At 44.4% G+C, this 19,050-nt stretch overlaps 1 protein-coding gene across 1 annotated transcript in view; it reads right to left on the bottom strand.

Moving 5' to 3' along the window:
- Positions 1–19,050, bottom strand: part of gas2l1 (growth arrest-specific 2 like 1) — a 45,896-nt gene that overhangs the window by 15,745 nt on the left and 11,101 nt on the right. Inside the window, exon 2 of the mRNA XM_084323744.1 lies at positions 7,460–7,567. Within this exon, the coding sequence (XP_084179870.1) occupies positions 7,460–7,567 (108 nt within the window). The remainder of the gene's footprint in view (positions 1–7,459; positions 7,568–19,050) is intronic.

Below are 19,050 nucleotides of genomic sequence, written 5' to 3'. Positions count from 1 at the left end.
TGTACAGCGCGATCTCTCAGTGGCGAGGAGTAACGTGTGGGAGGCTCACGCTGCCCCCGATATTTCCTGATTCTGCTGTACAGGCGCACCAACCGACCTGTAGGAGTCGCTGTCCACAACGTCTGATCCCCACCCACGGCTTTCCCACCCCCTAATACTGCCAATTGTATTAGTATGAACGACCAGCCAAGCCGGAAGCAACGCCGAGAGCTGGGCTCTAACCCAGCATCTCCTGCGTTAGTGGCGAGCGCCTTGCCCACTGCGCCACTTAGCCGCCCCTACATCGATTGCTCTTGAGAGACATCTACTATTGATTAAAAAAACTGAAAAAAACTATTTAGTTTTCGGGGCTTTTGAGATTGGGGCATACTAAGACATTTAAACATACCGTAAAGTTTCAATGAATAGCCCAGGCTTTTATTTGCTTCAATCACTGAACTCACCCCACCTTTATTTGGCAGCAGGCGTCCCAGTATTTGGGACTATGCTTTTATCTGTTTTACGGTACATATAGTGCAAGTCCATATCATTGGAATAGTAATATGGAGCAGAGGCATCACTGGGCGCAGTGGAGCCTCTGAAAATGTAGAAATATTGACAGTATTGACGGTCAGAGACGGGCCTGTTATTGAAAGGCATGCCAATTCATAAATGACATCCGGTTGGATCCATTAATCCGGCGGAGGTTCACGGAAGGTAAATGAAACAGAATCGATTCCTAGTATCAGACCCTCCAGCCAGGCAGGCAGAGCTGCAGCAACCACCAAGGAAACACTGAAACGAGAGACATGCAGTCTCGTATAAACAAGCTGCTGCAGCCACGATAAGCGCCTGCTCAGGAAGTGACCCAGAGCTCTATTTGTGTCTCGACGTGGGGAGAAGGGAGGCCACCCAGACCCAACCAAGTGCACTATAGGTGGGAAATGGGAATAGGCCCGGTCGGTGGAGATTGTAAACACTGGTATATATGGACTAGCAAACGGGGCGGGAAGACAATGCTGCATTATCCCGTTCACTACCACACGACAAAGGGTTAACCCTTTCACTGCGACAATACAGACGGTTAACCTTCTGTAGTGTGGTGGTGAAAGGGTTAACCGTCTAGTGTGGCAGTGAAAGGGTTAACCGGCTGTAGTGTGGTAGTGAAAGGGTTAACTGTCTGGTAGTGAAAGGGTTAACCGTCTGTAGTGTGGTAGTGAAAGGGTTAACCTTCTGTAGTGTGGTAGTGAAGGGGTTAACCTTCTGTAGTGTGGTAGTGAAGGGGTTAACCTTCTGTAGTGTGGTAATGAAAGGGTTAACCGTCTGTAGTGTGGTAGTGAAAGGGTTAACCTTCTGTATTGTGGTAGTGAAAGGGTTATACTGTGCAGTTTACAGGGCTTTGATGTAATCAAACATTGTGACGGCGTATGCCGACGACAGCGCTCTGTGGTTGTTGTGTGTCCAAACGATGTAGCTGTCACAGCCTCGTGAAGTGTTGGGGACGGTAGTTCAAATATGTAGCAGAACCACAAACTACTACTGTAGGCCCGTAATTGAGGTGAATGTGAAACCCCGCCCTCTTTGTCTTGATCCTCCAATCACACGTGTTACTTTCCTCTGACAAACTGTTAATGTTGTATATGTAACGGTTGTCATATCGTCACCTTAAACGTTGATGCCCCGAGGGGGTTTCGAACCTGTGGTCTGCTGCACCACGGGTCGACAGCACAGAGCGCTATACCAAGAGGTGAATTCACTGCGTTGTAACGTGTCTGTGTGTCTTTTAACACGTTGAGTGCCCACCACGTGATAACACGTGTTATCAGCCCAATGCCTGAATGCCCACCACGACAATTATCGTTTAATTCTTTTATTAGCGATCTGAATTCATATTTCATCAACCGAGTCTCCCGTTGGTAAACCAGCCCCATCAGGAGCTCAGATGTGAAAAAAGCGCCCCCTATCGTCTCCCAGATGGTAATGCACCCTTTTGGAATGGACTCAATGAAAATGGATGAGAAAAGACATATCCGGAATCCACATTTTACTTCTCAGGCATGTAACCTGAGCCGATCGGATTCATTGTGGACCCTCAGAACAGCGTGGAATATGTGTTTACAGTATGTAGCGTTGGATCAATAAAAGCGATCGATTTTTGGAATGGCGATCAGGAATTGGAATGATCTTTTTGGAGAACATCTGATCTGAGGTAAGGAATCTATTTTACAAGTCTTGGGATAATCAGAGTTGTATTCGCTGAGATCTCAGCGTTCGCCCTATGTGTGTGTGTGTGTGTGTGTGTGTGGGTGATGGCTTTGAGGAAATCAGAGAATCGATTTTTCAGATCGCCTATATAGCGTGCATACGTACACATATACTATCGATAATCTAGCGTTTATTTGAAAACAATTCATAAATAGGCAGAAAAATGACAACGTTCTAGAATATTCCAGTAAAGGGCGATTATCATGGAATATTTATATTTTCCTTGAAAACGAGGGCTTTTCAATATGCTATAAAACGAAAATGAACTGATAAAAAAACAATCCGCTTCGACAATGTTGACTGGAAAACGAGTCATTGATAAGCGACGGGCAGATTAGACACATAGCCATAATTTAAAACATAGATTAGGCGTTATTAACGCTAACATTGAAGTGGATGGTGGGCATTCAAGCACTAAATCGTGCGCGCCCTGCTGGCACTGAAAGTGTTAAGGGTGAGAGTGAGTTTAACCCATAGCACCGCTACTCGCGACAGTCACTTCACAACATCTGAAGTCCATCGTGACTGTGCCTCACGGTACCATCCGTTACATATACTGCAGGGGTGGCCAACCCGCGGCTCGCGAGCCGCATGCGGCTCTTTGCCCGTCAATGTGCGGCTCTTCCATCCAAAAAAAAATAAAAAATAAAAATATTATAATTTTTTTTTTTTACTTTTTTTTTTTTTTATGTCACTCATTCCACAAGGACGTAGAATAAACATTTAATTTCTTTTTTAAATGGTCCATTTGCATGTTCTTGGTATCTGAATCTAGGGAATTTCTCCACCATTTTTCATCATATTGCAACACCGTTTTTTGCAAGACGTTCACAGAAAGGTAGAGAAACTAACTGCGTTCTGTTTTATGGCAATAACGTTCAGGTTTGTGGGAGATAATCCCAAAAAATAAGAGAAATAAAAAAGTTAATCCAGAAATCAGATGATTGACAGGGGCTGGTGTGAGCTGGGTAGGGTCGTTTTTCAAAATTTGAAAGCCCTGCGTCTCTTCCTTCAAAAGACTACACTCACTTTTGGATGTGCCACTTCCTCCTGTCAATATGCGCCGGTTTCCGACTCAATGCCCTGAGATTTCTATAATCTTATATTTCACTAATAACAGTTAAAATAATTGGTAAACAAACGTAATGCTGAAAATATACACTTTTACTGTATATCTCGGGCTTAAGAGGTTAACCCTGTGAGGCCCAAATTAAAAAGACATTAGCAACTTCAGAGGCCAGAGGGTGGGACATATAAACACATTTACTATCAAATAGCATTGTGAGGCTGAACAACAGGACCAATTGACTATACATGTGCTTAAATGGGAACTATCTTATAAATGGCCTTTTCAGCGTTTAGCATTGTTTCCTAGCTATGTGGACTTATATTAATATGATCTATGTCTCTAATTCTCATATTGGCGCATTCTTCCAATTCTCCTCTCACAATATTCACCCTCACTGAACTGAGTCATCTGAAAATTTGCATATCTGTGATGTCAGAGATTTCTCAGCTGCATAATAATGTGGCAGTTGATGTGGCAGTTGGCACCAGGCCACACAGTGGTTGGAGCCCAGCCTGAGTCAAAACGACTTAAGATCTTGAGATAGAAAAATGCGGTTTTTGAGTACTTGATTAGAAATACAAACCGTACGTTAAATCTAGAGGAAGGAAGGACGTGGTACTTACCTCACCATTTGAAAAAAACCTAGGTGTTCCATAGACTCACAGGAATTGTGTAAAAGTGCCCAAATAGTGAAAGAAATAGTCAAATAGTTCCCCTTTAACATTTTTTAAATAAACATTCTTTTTTTAAATGGCTAAAAGTGATTTTGTAATTTTGCAACCGTGGGTCTCACAGGGTACTTTTAACCCCGTGAGGCCCAAATAAAAAAGACATTAGCAACTTCAGAGGCCAGAGGTGGCCATCGGCGTATTTAGACCACTATCAGTAGGGCACGTGCCCTACTGATGATCATCTGATTCTGTGCCCCACTGATTAAAAAAAATAAATAATTTTTTACAAATGTTTTTTATTTCCCCTTTTTTAACATGATCAAATGATCATTTAACATGATCAAATAATTATTATAATATTTTTTACTTCACTTTGAAATATTATAGTGAAATATTTTGCAATGTTGTCGCATTTATCTTGTTGAAATCCTCCAACAGGCTCTTTTTTGTAAGTTGACTGGTTTGCACACCAATAATACAGTGCAATAATAGAATAGTAGAATAGATAGTAAAATTATGCAATAGAATGGCCAGAGTAAAATAGTGCTACAGTACAATCAACAGCGGGGTGTATTAGAAGGCTATGGTGAAGAGGTACGTTTTTAGCTTATTTCTGAAAATATTAAGAGATCTAGCTTCCCTAATGTCCATAGGTAGTGTGTTCCATAACTTTGGTGCATAGTTAGCAAAGGCTGCATCCCCGATTTTCTTTAGACTGTGGCTTGGAACCTTCAATAGTAGATGATCGCAATGTTTATACTTTGTATATAAGGAGGAGGACCTTGAAATCAATTCTAAATGTTACCGGAAGCCAGTGTAGGTTATTTACTTGTAACTTTGGGTTTGATCCAAGGAGTAAGTTGCCCCATATTGCTCTGTAACATTTCTCTTTTTGTTATAGGACCAACTAGTAGGATTTCAGTTTTGCCCTCATTTAATTTTAGGAAGTTGTTCGTCATCCATTTGTTTATTGCTAAGAGACAGGCGGAAATGGAGTTTATAGCTGTGTGATAATTTGGTTCAGCGGAGATGTACAATTGTGTGTAATCTGCGTAACTATGGAAACATACATTGTGCTTTCTAATGATGTCTCCTCAATGTTCAATGTTCAATGCAATGTTCAATGCAAGTAAAGCACTTTAAGTGACTGAAAAAAAAGGTTGAGAAACGCTGGTATTATGGTGTGGCTCTTTGTGGTACCACAGTAATTTTTGTGGCTCTTAGTCTCTGACTGGTTGGCCACCCCTGATATACTGCCTTTATATAGCGCTTTTATCCAAAGTGCTTTGCAAGTTATGTCTCACATTCACTCACACGTTCACACACCGATGGCGGAGGCGGACCGTGCAAGCAGTTAGGGATTAGGTGTCTTGCTCAAGGACACTTCGACACGCTTTCCGGGAGGAGCCGTAATCGAACCGGGTGCAGAATCACTGTCCTTCTGATTACCAGACGACCGCTCTGCCTCCCGAGCCCAGTATATCCAGTGTTTCTCACAGGTTGTTAGGGTGTTGTTGTAAGGCAACAGGCCACAGAAGACACACACAGCGGTGGAAAAAGACAAGAGAATTTAATGGACTTGGGAAACGTATTTGCGGTGGGCTTGTCTCCTGTTGTGGTGGGCTGTTATGATAAATGGTAAAATGGTAAATGGCTGCATTTATATAGCGCTTTTGTCCAAAGAAGCGCTTTACAATTTGTTCCTAAAATTTTACCCATTCACTCACACATTCACACACCGACGGCGGAGGCGACCAGGCAAGGTGCCAACCTGCTCATCGGGAGCAATTAGGGGTTAAGTGTCTTGCTCATGGACACTTCGACATGTTGTCCGGGAGGAGCGGGAATCAAACCTGGAACCTCCGGATTACCAGACGACTGCTCTACCTCCTGAGCCACTGTCGCCCCCAGGGGGGAACAAGCACGTTACACGTTTACATTTAGTCCAATTTAATCAAACCTTTATTTATTCTCGAATAGCACTGCAACATTGGTAGGTACGAAGTTAGCCTAGGCATTGTCCAAACTAACACCTCTCCCGAAGGCTAACCGGCCATGTCCGCTTCCATTCATTGTGCTAAGCTAGGCTAACATGCAGCCAGATAGCTTTCTACTGAACGCACAGAGAGGAAACTGGTATCTATCGTCTTGTCTCTCTCTGGAGAAGACGGTAAGCTAATTTCCCAAAATGTTGGCGTGTTCCATTAACTCAATTTTTCTGTGCAGTTTAAGTAGTTCATTAGTGTAAGTAAAATAATAATATGTATATTTTTGTATGTTTGATTTTACAAAACAGGGGAAGTTCTCGATAAGCCTCTAGGCTTCTAAACTTCTCCCTCACAATATGGTTATTATGTATTATTATTATTATTATTATTATTATTATTATTATTATTATTATTATTATTATTATTATTATTATTATTATTATTATTATTATTATTATTATTATTATTATTATTATTATTATTATTATTATTATTATTATTATTATTATTATATTATTATTATTATTATTATTATTATTATTATTATTATTATTATTATTATTATTATTATTATTATTATTATTATTATTATTATTATTATTATTATTATTATTATTATTATTTGTTTTACTTTTGTTTAACTCTTTGTGTTAATAAATAAATACAAATACAAATACAAGTAGTAACTAACTACAAATTGCGCTTTTGTTTTGAATAAAAGAGAATGAAATGATGACATCCAAATTCTAGATAATCATTCTATTTTTGGATCAAGGACTTTTCCTAACTGCTCCCCTGGCTTCCTCCTGATCCCCTCCTTGTTGCCATCATCACAAACCCAGGTGAGCTGCGTCTAGCCGCCGGTGTGCCGCTTCACGCTTCGCGGTGTAATTTGGACGAAGGTAAATTAGTAGTTGAACAACTTTATAGGTGAAGTAAATTAGCAGTTACATTGACAAGAGAGTACTTCCCCAAAACCGCATGCATTTGACAGTCAAAGCAGCAGAGCAGTAAATCTATGCAAAAACATAACCGAATTCAACATTTCCATGAACAATAACACCTGCGTTTGAAACTATTCATACCCATATTTTTCCATATAGGCCTACGGGACCCTCCAACACACACACACATACACACATACACACACACACACACACAAGTACACACACACACGTACACACGTACACACACACACACACACACACATACATACACACACACACACGCACACACACGCACATACACACACACACACACACGTACACACACACACGTACACACACACACACACACACACAAACACACATACACACACATACACACACAAGTTGTGACAGATGTCTCCTTTGATGTCACGGCAGCCACGTCGTACCCTTATGATATAGGCCTACACAACCTCCAAGACACACACACACACACACACACACACATACACACGTTATACACAAGTTGTGACAGATGTCTCCTTTGATGTCACGTCGTACCCTTATGAAGATCAGCGCGCTGGAGTCTCCCACTTTGTACTTCCCCTCAGACACCTTGGTCATGGGGAACTGAGCGGGACAGGAGCAGCGCCCCAAGATCTCCCTCACCTGCAGGGGAGAAGCAGAAACAACACCGTTTGAGAAGGAGGAACACTTCATCACGCACTAGGGGTGGGAATCACCAGAGGCCTCACGATACCATACTATCACGATACTTGAGTCACGATACGATAGTATTGCGATACTAAATATATTGCGATATGCTGAGTATTGCGATATTAATATTGCGATATATTGCGATTTATTACCTTTTTTCAACTGCAAAGTAAAACTTTGTCAACATGTTTTATCTAATAAAATAAAGTTCAGTCTGTTCATCTCACTTCAATATTTTTTATTGCAGAACATGGTATTTTCTTAAGCAGACAGATGTAAACACTGTAATCTGTGTTGCATGTACCTGACAAACTGAACTGTTTGTATTACAGTCATATTCCAACTTAACTGAATGCACACATGTGTGTGTGTGTGTGTGTGTGTGTGTGTGTGTGTGTGGACTACTGTACTATTACAGGTATTGAAATGAACAATGCAACTTCCTTATACAAAAAAGATTTTTTATTTAATTTTTTATAAATAAATAATTAAATATCGATACTTGGCGTCCCTGTATCGATACAGTATCGCCACGCAAAGTATCGCAATACTACTACGTATCGATATTTTCCCCCACCACTATTCATTACGCACACAGAGAGAGAGGCCGAGAGGAACAACACCAGGGACCTACACACTGCCCACTCACTCCCAGAACCCCTTCCTGTTCTGTGGTCCAGATTCACATCATGTTTAGTCATGTATATCTGTAGCCGTGACTAAACCTCCGTGTGGTCCTCCTCACACAGTGATTCTATATAGGGTGAGAAATGAGCAGCCTTGGCTGTGAGTATTTGTGTTTGCTTTGTGGACATGTGGATGGATGTGTCATCTTCCTGCAGAGGTGCTCTCTCTCAGAGCACCTATTGTGCTCATAGACTGCCCCACCTCTCTCTCTCTCCCTCTCTCTCTTTCTCCCTCTCTCTCCCTCTCTCTCCCCCTCTCTCTCCATCTCTCTCTCTCCCCCTCTATCTCTCTCTCCCCCTCTCTCTCTCTCTTCCCACAAAGCAAGCATTGCGTCATCTCCTTGAGACTAGGTTGTTCTTTACAGTGCAGACTCAGAGTCCTAAAACTACAGCCACGAAACTCAATCAAACTCGAAAGTGTGGAACACTCTCTCTCTCTCTCTCTCTCTCTCTCTCTCTCTCTCTCTCTCTCTCTCTCTCTCTCTCTCTCACACACACACACTGGCGTTCTGCTAGTTCTACTGTAAACGGAGGGGAGGGAGTTGGAGAGTTCAAACCCCAGACTAGAGTTGACGTCAACAGGCCTGTGGTGCCAGATGTGTTTTGAGTTGAGAGAGAGGGAGCTGGTGCCGCGCTGTGGTCGGGCCTGCTTATTAAGTGCTGGAGTCAGACTGGGCTGAAACTGCAGGGTGGGGCGAGGGCTGAACTGTAGGGTGGGGGCGAGGGTGGCCCACGTTGCGTAGGCACCCGGCTCGCGTAGGATCGGACGACTTTGATGTTTTTCTTTCTTGGCGTCCCTCTCAGACAAAAGGCGTGTGCCGCTTGAGGGAACCGTGAGTGGAGAGGGAGAAGTGGACAGAAAGAGACGAGACTCGGCGAAGGGAAGGACAATAATAACTCCTTCACGTGTGTTTAGTGCTTTTAAAAGAAACACTGCCGAGAAAGGTGCTACACGGTTCCGAGGACTGTACGGTTGGGTGGGTGAGTGGTAGGTGGTGGGGGGTAGGGTGGGGAGAGGTGGAGGGGTTGGGGTTGGGTCGAGTTGGGTGGGGGGTGGGTGGGTGGTCTGTGGGGTTGGGTTGGGTTGGGTTGGGTGGGGGAGGTGGGTGGGTGGTAGGTGGTGGTGGGGTGGGGAGAGGTGGGGTTGGGTTGAGCGGTGGTGGGGGGTGTTGCCTATCACGAACATCTTATTTTCCAGATTATGGCCTATTCAGAAGATTAAAGAGGGTCCCTGTTATCTTCCTGAAGTAGCTGCCTTACTAATTAAAGAGAGTCGAGAAGCTTCAGCATCTCACCTGGGCCTCTGATCTCCCCCCCCCCCCCCCCCCCCCCCCGGCCGCCTCTCCACGCCTCCCCTTCAGTCTTTCGGAAAGTCGGGTCTGGATTGCGATGACAAAGCGCTTGCATTTCCTCGACAACAACGCGAAAAAGGCTGGCAACCGTGGAACCATAATTTTACTTTGACAGAACCCGCTGGGTTCACCGTGAGTTGTTTACTTTCTTAAATAGCGGCACACCCTTTTGTTTTTGTTCCCGGACCCACTCCCGGACACACTCCAGGACGGTCTTTTCATCCTCCACTCCCTCCTCACTTTCCTTGTCGGCCGGTGTATTTACAGTAAAGTCCTCTCACACTAGGCCTAAATAATAAATTTTTGCTCTCTTTGTTTCTCTATCTCTCTATCTCCCTCTCCCTATCTCTCTCTCTCCCTCTCCCTATCGCTATAACTCCCTCCCTCTCGCTCTCACTCTCTCTCACTCTCTCTCTCTCCCCCTCTCTCTCTCTCTCTCTCTCTCTCTCTCTCTCTCTCTCTCTCTCTCTCTCTCTCCTCTCTCTCTCTCTCTCTCTCTCTCTCTCCAGTCTCTGGCAGTAGGTGGATATGCCCTGTTTGGAAAAACCCCAGCCAGTGAGTTAATGGAAAGATCACCATAGCAACAGACACACACAGCCTCATACTCTTCCCTTTTTTAACAGCGCAGTTTGTTTTCTTTTTTAACAGACACACACAGCCTCATACTCTTCCCTTTTTTAACAGCGCAGTTTGTTTTCTTTTTTTCCCCCTCTTTCTTTCTTTCTTTCTTTCTTTCTTTCTTTCTTTCTTTCTTCTTTCTTTCTTTCTTTCTTTCTTTCTTTCTTTCTTTCTTCTTTCTTTAGTACGGCCTCTCAGTCCTCTCTCTCCTTAATGCTCCAAATGTTAACACCTCCCCAAAACAAAACCTTTTAGCCGAAGTCATACGTTTTCTTCCACAGGGGAGGTTCGCGAAAAAAGCAGAGAGGCGCGCAAAGTATTGTCACGATCGAGCCTAACCCATGACACCGCTAAGCTCTGACATGCTCCTTTTGCGGAACGTTTGACATCATCATTATTGTGTACTTCCTAAGTCTTCACTGTATCAACAATGGATATCCTACATACACTACACACACACACACACACACACACACACACACACACACACACACACACACACACACACACACACACACACACACACACACACAGACAGACAGTGTGAGAGACTAAACAGAGTTGGAACCGTTGTTGACGGGGAGGAGAGATGCAAGTTGACGCAGGAAACATGCGGAAGTGGAACTGGAATGCTGCAAAAAGAAAACTGAAGGATGAATTATGGATGTTCGCTGGTCACATGGGGGACGGGTTCGCAAAGAGCTGCAGATGTTTGGGAGGGGGGGGAGAGAGAGAGAGAGAGAGCGTGAGACAGAGAGAGCGAGAGAGTGAGAGAAAGAGAGCGAGAGAGAGCGAGAGTGAGAGAGAGAGAGAGAGCGAGAGAGAGAGAGGGAGAGAGAGGAGAGAGAGAGAGAGAGAGAGAGAGCGAGAGAGAGAGAGAGGGAGAGAGAGGAGAGAGAGAGAGAGAGAGAGAGAGAGAGAGAGGAGAGAGAGCATGCGAGAGAGAGGGAGGAGAGAGAGACAGAGAGAGCATGAGAGAGAGAGCGAGAGAGAGAGCGAGAGAACGAGCGAGCGAGAGAGAGAAAAAAACAGATGCCTGCATCTGCAACTGAAACCAAACGATCCAAAAAAAAATAAAAAACGCCCCCTATGCTGGGAATCCACTCTGACTATCTCAAGATCAGAGCGCTGTGACTGTGTTTGAACGCTGTGCTAAGACTGTGTTTGCACAAACGGCATGAAAAATTCCCTTTGATCCTTTGTAACAACGAGAGTACAATTTAAAACCCCTTTACCTAAGGTTCCCGGCCCTGCTTTCACATGGGGCGTATTCACAGACTATATGTCTTTTTGTTATCCTTCCCATAGCTCGGGCCGCTGCCGTATCTGACTCCGATACTGTAAGTCAACAGGGATGGAGGGGGCAATCATAATCTCTTTCGTTCCTTTCCTTCCTGTCCCACATTCGGAGGATCGTCCTGAAGTGATAAGGCCCACAATTTAGGGTTGTGCAGCCCCCCCTGGGTGCGCAGAGGAAATGGAGTGGGGGGGGCAAGAAAGGCGTGTGGGTTCCACTCTTACGTCTTCATTATTATACCAGTGTGTGATGGGAGATAAAGTGGCAACGGTTAGGTGTGTGTCGTTTAGAAACAATGCCGGGGCTCAGAGAGGGCTCTCTCTTCTCGGTTCAGGACCTGACTGTGTTTAGTCGTGACTCTCCCTCAAAACACCGGCTCCATTAGAACAAATCACCGCTCCAATGAGACGTGGCTCACGGTCTATTTTGGGTCCAGTGTTTCAGAAACACTGCTCTAGTTTACCGTTCAGAATGACGTGCTGTAACCTGCTCTCCAAGGGAGACGATGGAATCTTTTCAATGGAGGACGTGATAAACCATTGCTCAACCTCCAAGGATTGTTTGAACATCGCAACACCTCACCCCGTGTCACACTCGGAATGTAGGTCGCGTAGGTGCTGCCTGGGATTTGACCCCCCCGCCCAGAGAGACAAGGTCATCGTGGGTTTGTACATAACATACAACACTTCAGAGATAGACTCCATCCTCGAAGTCAACTTCCTGTCTGTTGTTGCTAGGCAACTCCAGCGTGGGGGGAAACTGCCCCGCCTGGTACATTGTGTACGGTTCATTTAGTGCAGAAACGGATCGTTAAAGCGTCAAATTAAAGACTATCAAGCGGAATTTCTTCAGTCCTTCACAATGCCAAAGAGCTGCGGTGTTACGCGTTGTACTAATGACAAAAACAGAAATCCAAATCGCAAGTTTTATACCATCAATGAGGAAAAAGTGGCTGTGGCTAACTTTCGGCTAACTCGCTCTGCTGTTGTGGTTGTGGTAGCTACATGCTAAGCTAACGTTAATTACATAATATCGAACCGATAGGTGCTTATCTTATCTAATCTTACGTGGATGTTTGATCGGGTAGTGGCACACGTGGTACCACCACGTAAGATTAGATAAGATAAGCTCCTATCGGTTCGATATTATGTAATTAACGTTAGCTTAGCATGTAGCTACCATGACCACAACACAGAGCGAGTTAGCCGAACGTTAGCCACCAGCCACTTTTTCCTCCGTGATGCATCAGCTGGTATTATATAAAACTTGCGATTTGGATTTCTGTGTTTGTTATTAGTACAAAACGTAACACAGCAGCTTCAATTTGGGTATTCGAGAGTTGGCCATGTCTGTATGTGTTTTGTATGGACATTATGTCAAGTCAATCAGGGGGAGATCTTTGACTCATATCTCGCCTTAGAATCACCAGAAAGGCTTTCGAAATAGTGAAATGCCATGTTGGCCTCAATATTTTCAAAACAAATCGTATGAAAATGTTATGAAATGAACAAGAATGTGATAAAACATGTAATAAAAACGGACCTCAACGCATGCATTTGATGGTAGAAATCCGTATGGTCCCCCTATACCAAGATGGCGGCGGTCTCGTGACATCCGAGTGTCTTCGGAGAATGACAATAACAGGAGGAGATGATCCTTCCAGTTCAGTTTGGTGTATCTTCTCTAGACCGAAGGTCTCTAGCCGTGACTGGAATCTTCCCGAGACTAAACAACCTCGCCATCGGGATAACCTCGCCATCGGGATGAGCACACGAGTGTTAGATTCATGGAGGCTAGGCTGCCAAGGTTGCTTGCTTGGCAAGGAGGAGCATTTTTGTAACCTTGGGGCGGGGGGGTGGGGGGGGGGGGTGGGGGGGGGGGGGGGGGGGGGGGGGGGGGGGGGGGGCTATCGCTCCCACCCTCCTTTCAAACAATAGAATCTCAGGGCACTTTTGACTGAAAACAGCTCCATTACTGATTCTATCAAACCACTGACCTCACGGCCCAGACAGAAGACACTTCTATGGCTAACCAAACTAGACCTATCTCAAACCCTGCCCTCTTTTCTTGATCCTCCAATCACAACTGTCGCTTACCTCGGACAAACTTTGAGCGACAGTTGTGATTGGAGGATCAAGAAAAGAGGGCAGGGTTTGAGATAGGTCCATTAGAGAGAGAGAGAGAGAGAGAGAGAGAGACGTGGGTGCTAGTTGTACAAATTAATTTAGAAAGTGAGGATAATGAAGCATTGTTGCTTTCTCTTCTTGCAGAGAGAGTGTGCTCACTGGGTAGACCTGTATCCTGAGGGGTGAGACGTAGCGCGGCCATGCTGGTGGACATGAGTCCTAACGGTCTCTCTCTTTGCATGCTGGACCAACAAGCTCAACCAGCTGGGAATGTTGAACTCTCCGACAAGGACACAGGCCTCAGGGCGAGGCCGCGGTAGTAGATTCAACTCGCTGCCTATCTCGATGTAGACGGTGGGTTGTGGTGGCCGTTGGGGGGAGTGTGGTAGGGTATGTAGCAGCGGCATTGTCAACACCTGGAGCTCACATTTTAAACATTCCCTCCTGCACCCACACCCCTTAGCCTTAGCCTATCCTATTCCCTACCCCTACATCCCTTACTCTACACTAGGGACGCACCGATCCGATATTGATATCGGCCCTGATATGACTAAAATAGCTGGATCGGGTATCGGTAAAAAAATATATATATATATATTTTTTTTTTATAAACAAATAAAATAAGAAATAACAATTCAGTACATTTATATCTATGTGTTCATTTGTTTCACTAAGTTAGGAAAGTAATGTTTTAACTCAAGCCTGATGTTGCCTTGCACAAAAGAATGATCCCAGTCTCTGTTCCACACAGTGAGGCATACAGTTTATTAATTGAACAATGGGTATCGGATCGGTACTCTGTATCGGCCGATACCCAAAGCCCAGGTATCGGTATTGGTATCGGGACTGAAAAAGTCCATCCCTACTGTGCATCCCTACTGTACACCCCTTACCCTAAACCGGGTTTGTATCCTATTCCCTACCCCTACATCCCTTACTCTACACCCCTTACCCGTATCCACCCCCCCACCCCACCCCACACACACACACACACACACACACATATATGACTTTTGTATTTCACCACTATGAGTAGCATAGATATTTGGCAAGGGGGTTGGGTTTCTTCTTCATTGATGTCCTTATCATTATAGCACAAGTATCTTGTGTTTTTATTATAAATGAATGCCACCAACCTTCTTTGGGGGAAATGGAGTTAGATAATAGCAATGAATACTGGAATAATTGTTTAATATCACCGGTTTAATGTTGTAGCCTCTTTACAAAGGTGATGTATGTCCTGCAGCTTGTAGACAACGAAGAGGCTCTGTATTCTACTGGGGCGGAAAATGCTTATTGTACTTGCTCAAGGGCGGGTTCCGTGTATAGTTCCAAGAAGACATTCTGCTGAAAATCGATGCCTATCCTCTGACCACATGATAAACAGTATCTCTCTCTCTCTCTCTCTCTCTCTCTCTCTCTCTCTCTCTCTCTCTCTCTCTCTCTCCCCGGGGAGGGGAGGGGGGGCACAATAAATCATGAGGAATTCAATGGTAAACTATACCACACAGTTACTGTAAGAAGATTCAAATCAATGAAACGTGCTGCCCTCAGTTAAATAGTAATGCGATCACTAATTTCCAGGAAATTAAATCAGTGACAAAATCATTTAAGTCATCCGCTGGTTCATTTGAAGACCGTGTGATGAGGCTGGACTCAAACCGCTCCTTTCATTCCATCTCTCTGTGTGTAGCTCTCGACACTGCGGTGTCAGCTGTCATTCAGACAAGGTTACAGTATGTAGAGACTCAATCTGACTCAGCTGTCAGAGAAACACTACCAGACTACTCGCACAAACACACTATTCTTTTTTTTTATCCACTTTTGCTCCCATTTTCTATATTTTCTCCCATCTCAATTTCGTATCATCCAATTCAACCCTCCCCTGTCACAAACACTGTTTCTTGCCTCCCACAAGCCGGCTGCAATGTGGACTAAGTCATACATAGCACAAGTCCCCTCCGGTACTTGAGGTAACAGCAGTCGCATCTTTTCACCTGCGCAGCTCGATCTCTCAGTGGCGAGGAGTAACGCGTGGGAGGCTCACGCTGCCCCCGACACTTGCTGATTCTACTGCGCAGGCGCACCAACCGACCTGTAGGAGTCGCTGTCCACAACGCCCGATCCCCACCCATCAGTTTCCCACCCCCTAATACGGCCAATGTGTATTAGTACGGACGACCAGCTAAACTGAAAGCAATGTGGAGCGCTGGGCTCGAACAGGCGATCCCAGCGTCTCCGCATTCGTGGCGAGCGCCTTGCCCACTACGCCACGTAGCCGCCCACACAAACACACTATTCTAAGCCTATTAACATAAACACGGGAGCACGGAAGACAAATACGTGTGTGCCGTCATGCTGTTTCCACTGTAAATATGACATGAAACAATTTATAAAACGGGCAAAATACAGAGTCCGGTTTTTCCACAAGCGTCCGGCTGCGCGGAGGAGAGGAGGGGTCTGTTCTGTTACTGGACAACATTTTCTTTTTGTTTTGTTTTATTAATTCTTAAAAAGAATCCACGCTGCGTTCCTCTAATGTAAACACTGCCAGGGGCGAGTAAGACACAAGAAGGAGTCACACTGAACCATGCCATGCTCTCAGAGAAGCCTATGGGACTGACCCACTGCAGGCCATGATGACCTACTTTTCCCTTTCACTCTCACACACACACACACACACACACACACACAGACAGACAGACACACACGCGCACTCTCACAACCCTCTCTCTGGGTGTAAAATCCATTCGTCGGGTTTAGCAGAGTGTACAGTAAAGGCACTTCAGGCATACTATGTGTTGTCTTTCTCCTTTTTTTCAATGCATGAATTGGACCATAAGGCTATTGGAGCAGAGTATCCATGCAGATATATTGTCTGTGTCCTCTCTCTCTCTCTCTGCCCCTCCTCTCTGCTGGTGCCTGAACCTCCTCCCGTCTGCATCCCAGACCCCCCCCGATCTACCTCAGTGCAGAGATGATGACCGCCTTAGATTACATTAGACTGTCAACGCCGTCTGCGTTCAGATGCCACTGACAGACGAGGCCCACCGCTCCGCGCGTCGCTTATCAGCTCACGCGCGGCGGGGTGACAAGGCGGGGGGATGGGAAGGTGGATGGGGGATGTGGGTCCGTCAAGTGTTCCTTTATGGAGAGTTATTGGGTCGTTGTACATCGAGGAACTAAATGAGGGCAGGATATTGACGCCTGAGGGTGAGGAGAAGACAGATGAAGCGCTTCATACCAGTAGCTAGGAACAAGGAAGGATGGCGAGGGGAGGGAGCACACAAAGACACCCTTTCAGACCCATGCCCTCCTATATGGTCCGCCGTTATTGTCTTGAGTCTGCGAGCTCAAAGACTAAATACACGGACGCCTGTGCATGCGGCGTGTATGCACACAATGTGAGAGTGCATTAAGGAGTGTGTGTTATTATTGTACGCGTATGACGGTCTGTATGGGTGTTTTTTTTTATTAAGGCAAATAAGCCCAGAGGCCTAAACACATTGGCGAGAGAACAGCACACACGGCAAGGCCTAAAAAACATACAAAAGGTTGTTTGTGTAGTAGTTAGCACGGCCTCTTCCATTGCCCTTGGGTTCTCGTGGCATTATAGGCAAATACGGTCTGATATCACTATCATAATCTGGGCGTAGGGCGTCCTCTAATGCAAAGGATAAACACCGTATAGAGATATGGATACAAACCAGCTGCTGCCTGTAGTATTACTGTCAAAACGCCCCTCTGGGAGCTGAGGAAATGGAACGTTCAGAGTGAGATTTTCAATGAGCGCTTATCTGGGGGTGATGAGTTCAACTGGGACTATATAGGAAAGCAGCAGGGTAGGAGCCGAGACGTCCTGGATACAGTCTACGCCCCGTCACTTCCTCAAACACCCATGGAAACTAAGCCACGTCTTGTGAGACGGGTAGAGAAATGAGTGGCAGATATTATATGACACAGCTACATCAATAATGATAGAAGCTTGTCCACCAGACTATAACTTTTTTCAAATACCCAGAAAAAAATAAAAGGGGCGGAGGAGTTGCAGCAATCTTCTCCTCAAAACTCTTGTTTAGAATCACAGAACTAGGCGAGTTCATGTCAATGGAATATCTTGCCATTGAACTAAAAACAGAACAACTATTATTGTCACAATATACCGCCCGCCTAGACACTCACCAGTATTTATACAGGAGCTCTCTGAACTGATCTCACTATGTGTTACCGGATATGATAAGGTGATCCTAAATGGAGACCTGAACATCCATTTTAATAAGAAAACAGACTCCAAAACTATGGAACTAAAAAATCTACTGGATAGCTTTGACCTAATACAGCATATAACAAATGCAACTCACCGGCTTAGGAATACACTAGACTTAGTTATAACAACAACTGGGCTAAGCATAACAAATATCTCAATAACTGAATTACCTCTCTCCGACCATCACTGTATATTTTTTGATACTCAAATAACCCTTACTAAAACAAAAAAATAAATCATAGTTAAAAAGAGGCTCCTAAACGACAAAGCTGAATCAAAGTTCATTGATCTTATCAGACTACATGAACCACACAATCATGACAGCTCTCTAAATGAAATGGTAGAAAATCTCAATGATGCAATGTCATCTATATTAAATTATGTCGCCCCATTAAAAACGAAAAAGAAGAAAACTAGAGCCTCGCCCTGGTTAAACTATAATACGGTCAACGAAGAAAAAAGGAAATGTCGTGCAGCGGAGCGAAAATGGAGAAAAACAAAAACCACCATATGCTGTGATATATACAAAGATGCTTTAACTGCTTATAATAAAACCATCCGCTTAGCAAGGAAAGATTACTTCTCTAAAATCATTACAGAAAATGCTGGAAACTCCAGAATCCTCTTTTCCACTATTAATGTACTACTCAACACTGCCCCTACACCTCCTCAGTCATCAACGGTTAAGTGTGAAGAACTTGCACTATTCTTTAACAACAAAATAACCTTGATCAGGGCCAGCATTACTCATGATGGAAATAAAGTTGATTGCGGCAAACCGTGCAATGTAACCATGAGAAGTTTCACATGCATCACATTAGATGTACTCTGCAAAACTGTCTCAGAATGTAACTCCTCCACCTCAGACATTGACCCTATACCTACAGCTTTCTTCAAACGGGTATTTAATAGTGTTTCAAGCCCTGTGCTAGATATCATAAACACTTCCCTTAGGACTGGTATTTTCCCGGATGCCTTTAAAACAGCAGTTGTAAAGCCATTACTAAAAAAACCTAACTTGGATAGTAATGAAATGGCAAATTATCGTCCAATATCCAACCTACCATTCATTAGTAAAGTACTTGAAAA

This window comes from Notolepis coatsorum, assembly GCF_963971535.1.
Source record: "Notolepis coatsorum genome assembly, chromosome: 10".
Classification (NCBI taxonomy): domain Eukaryota; kingdom Metazoa; phylum Chordata; class Actinopteri; order Aulopiformes; family Paralepididae; genus Notolepis; species Notolepis coatsorum.
The sequence above is the reverse complement of the archived record's forward strand: the minus strand, read 5'-3'. Positions and strand labels throughout refer to the sequence as shown.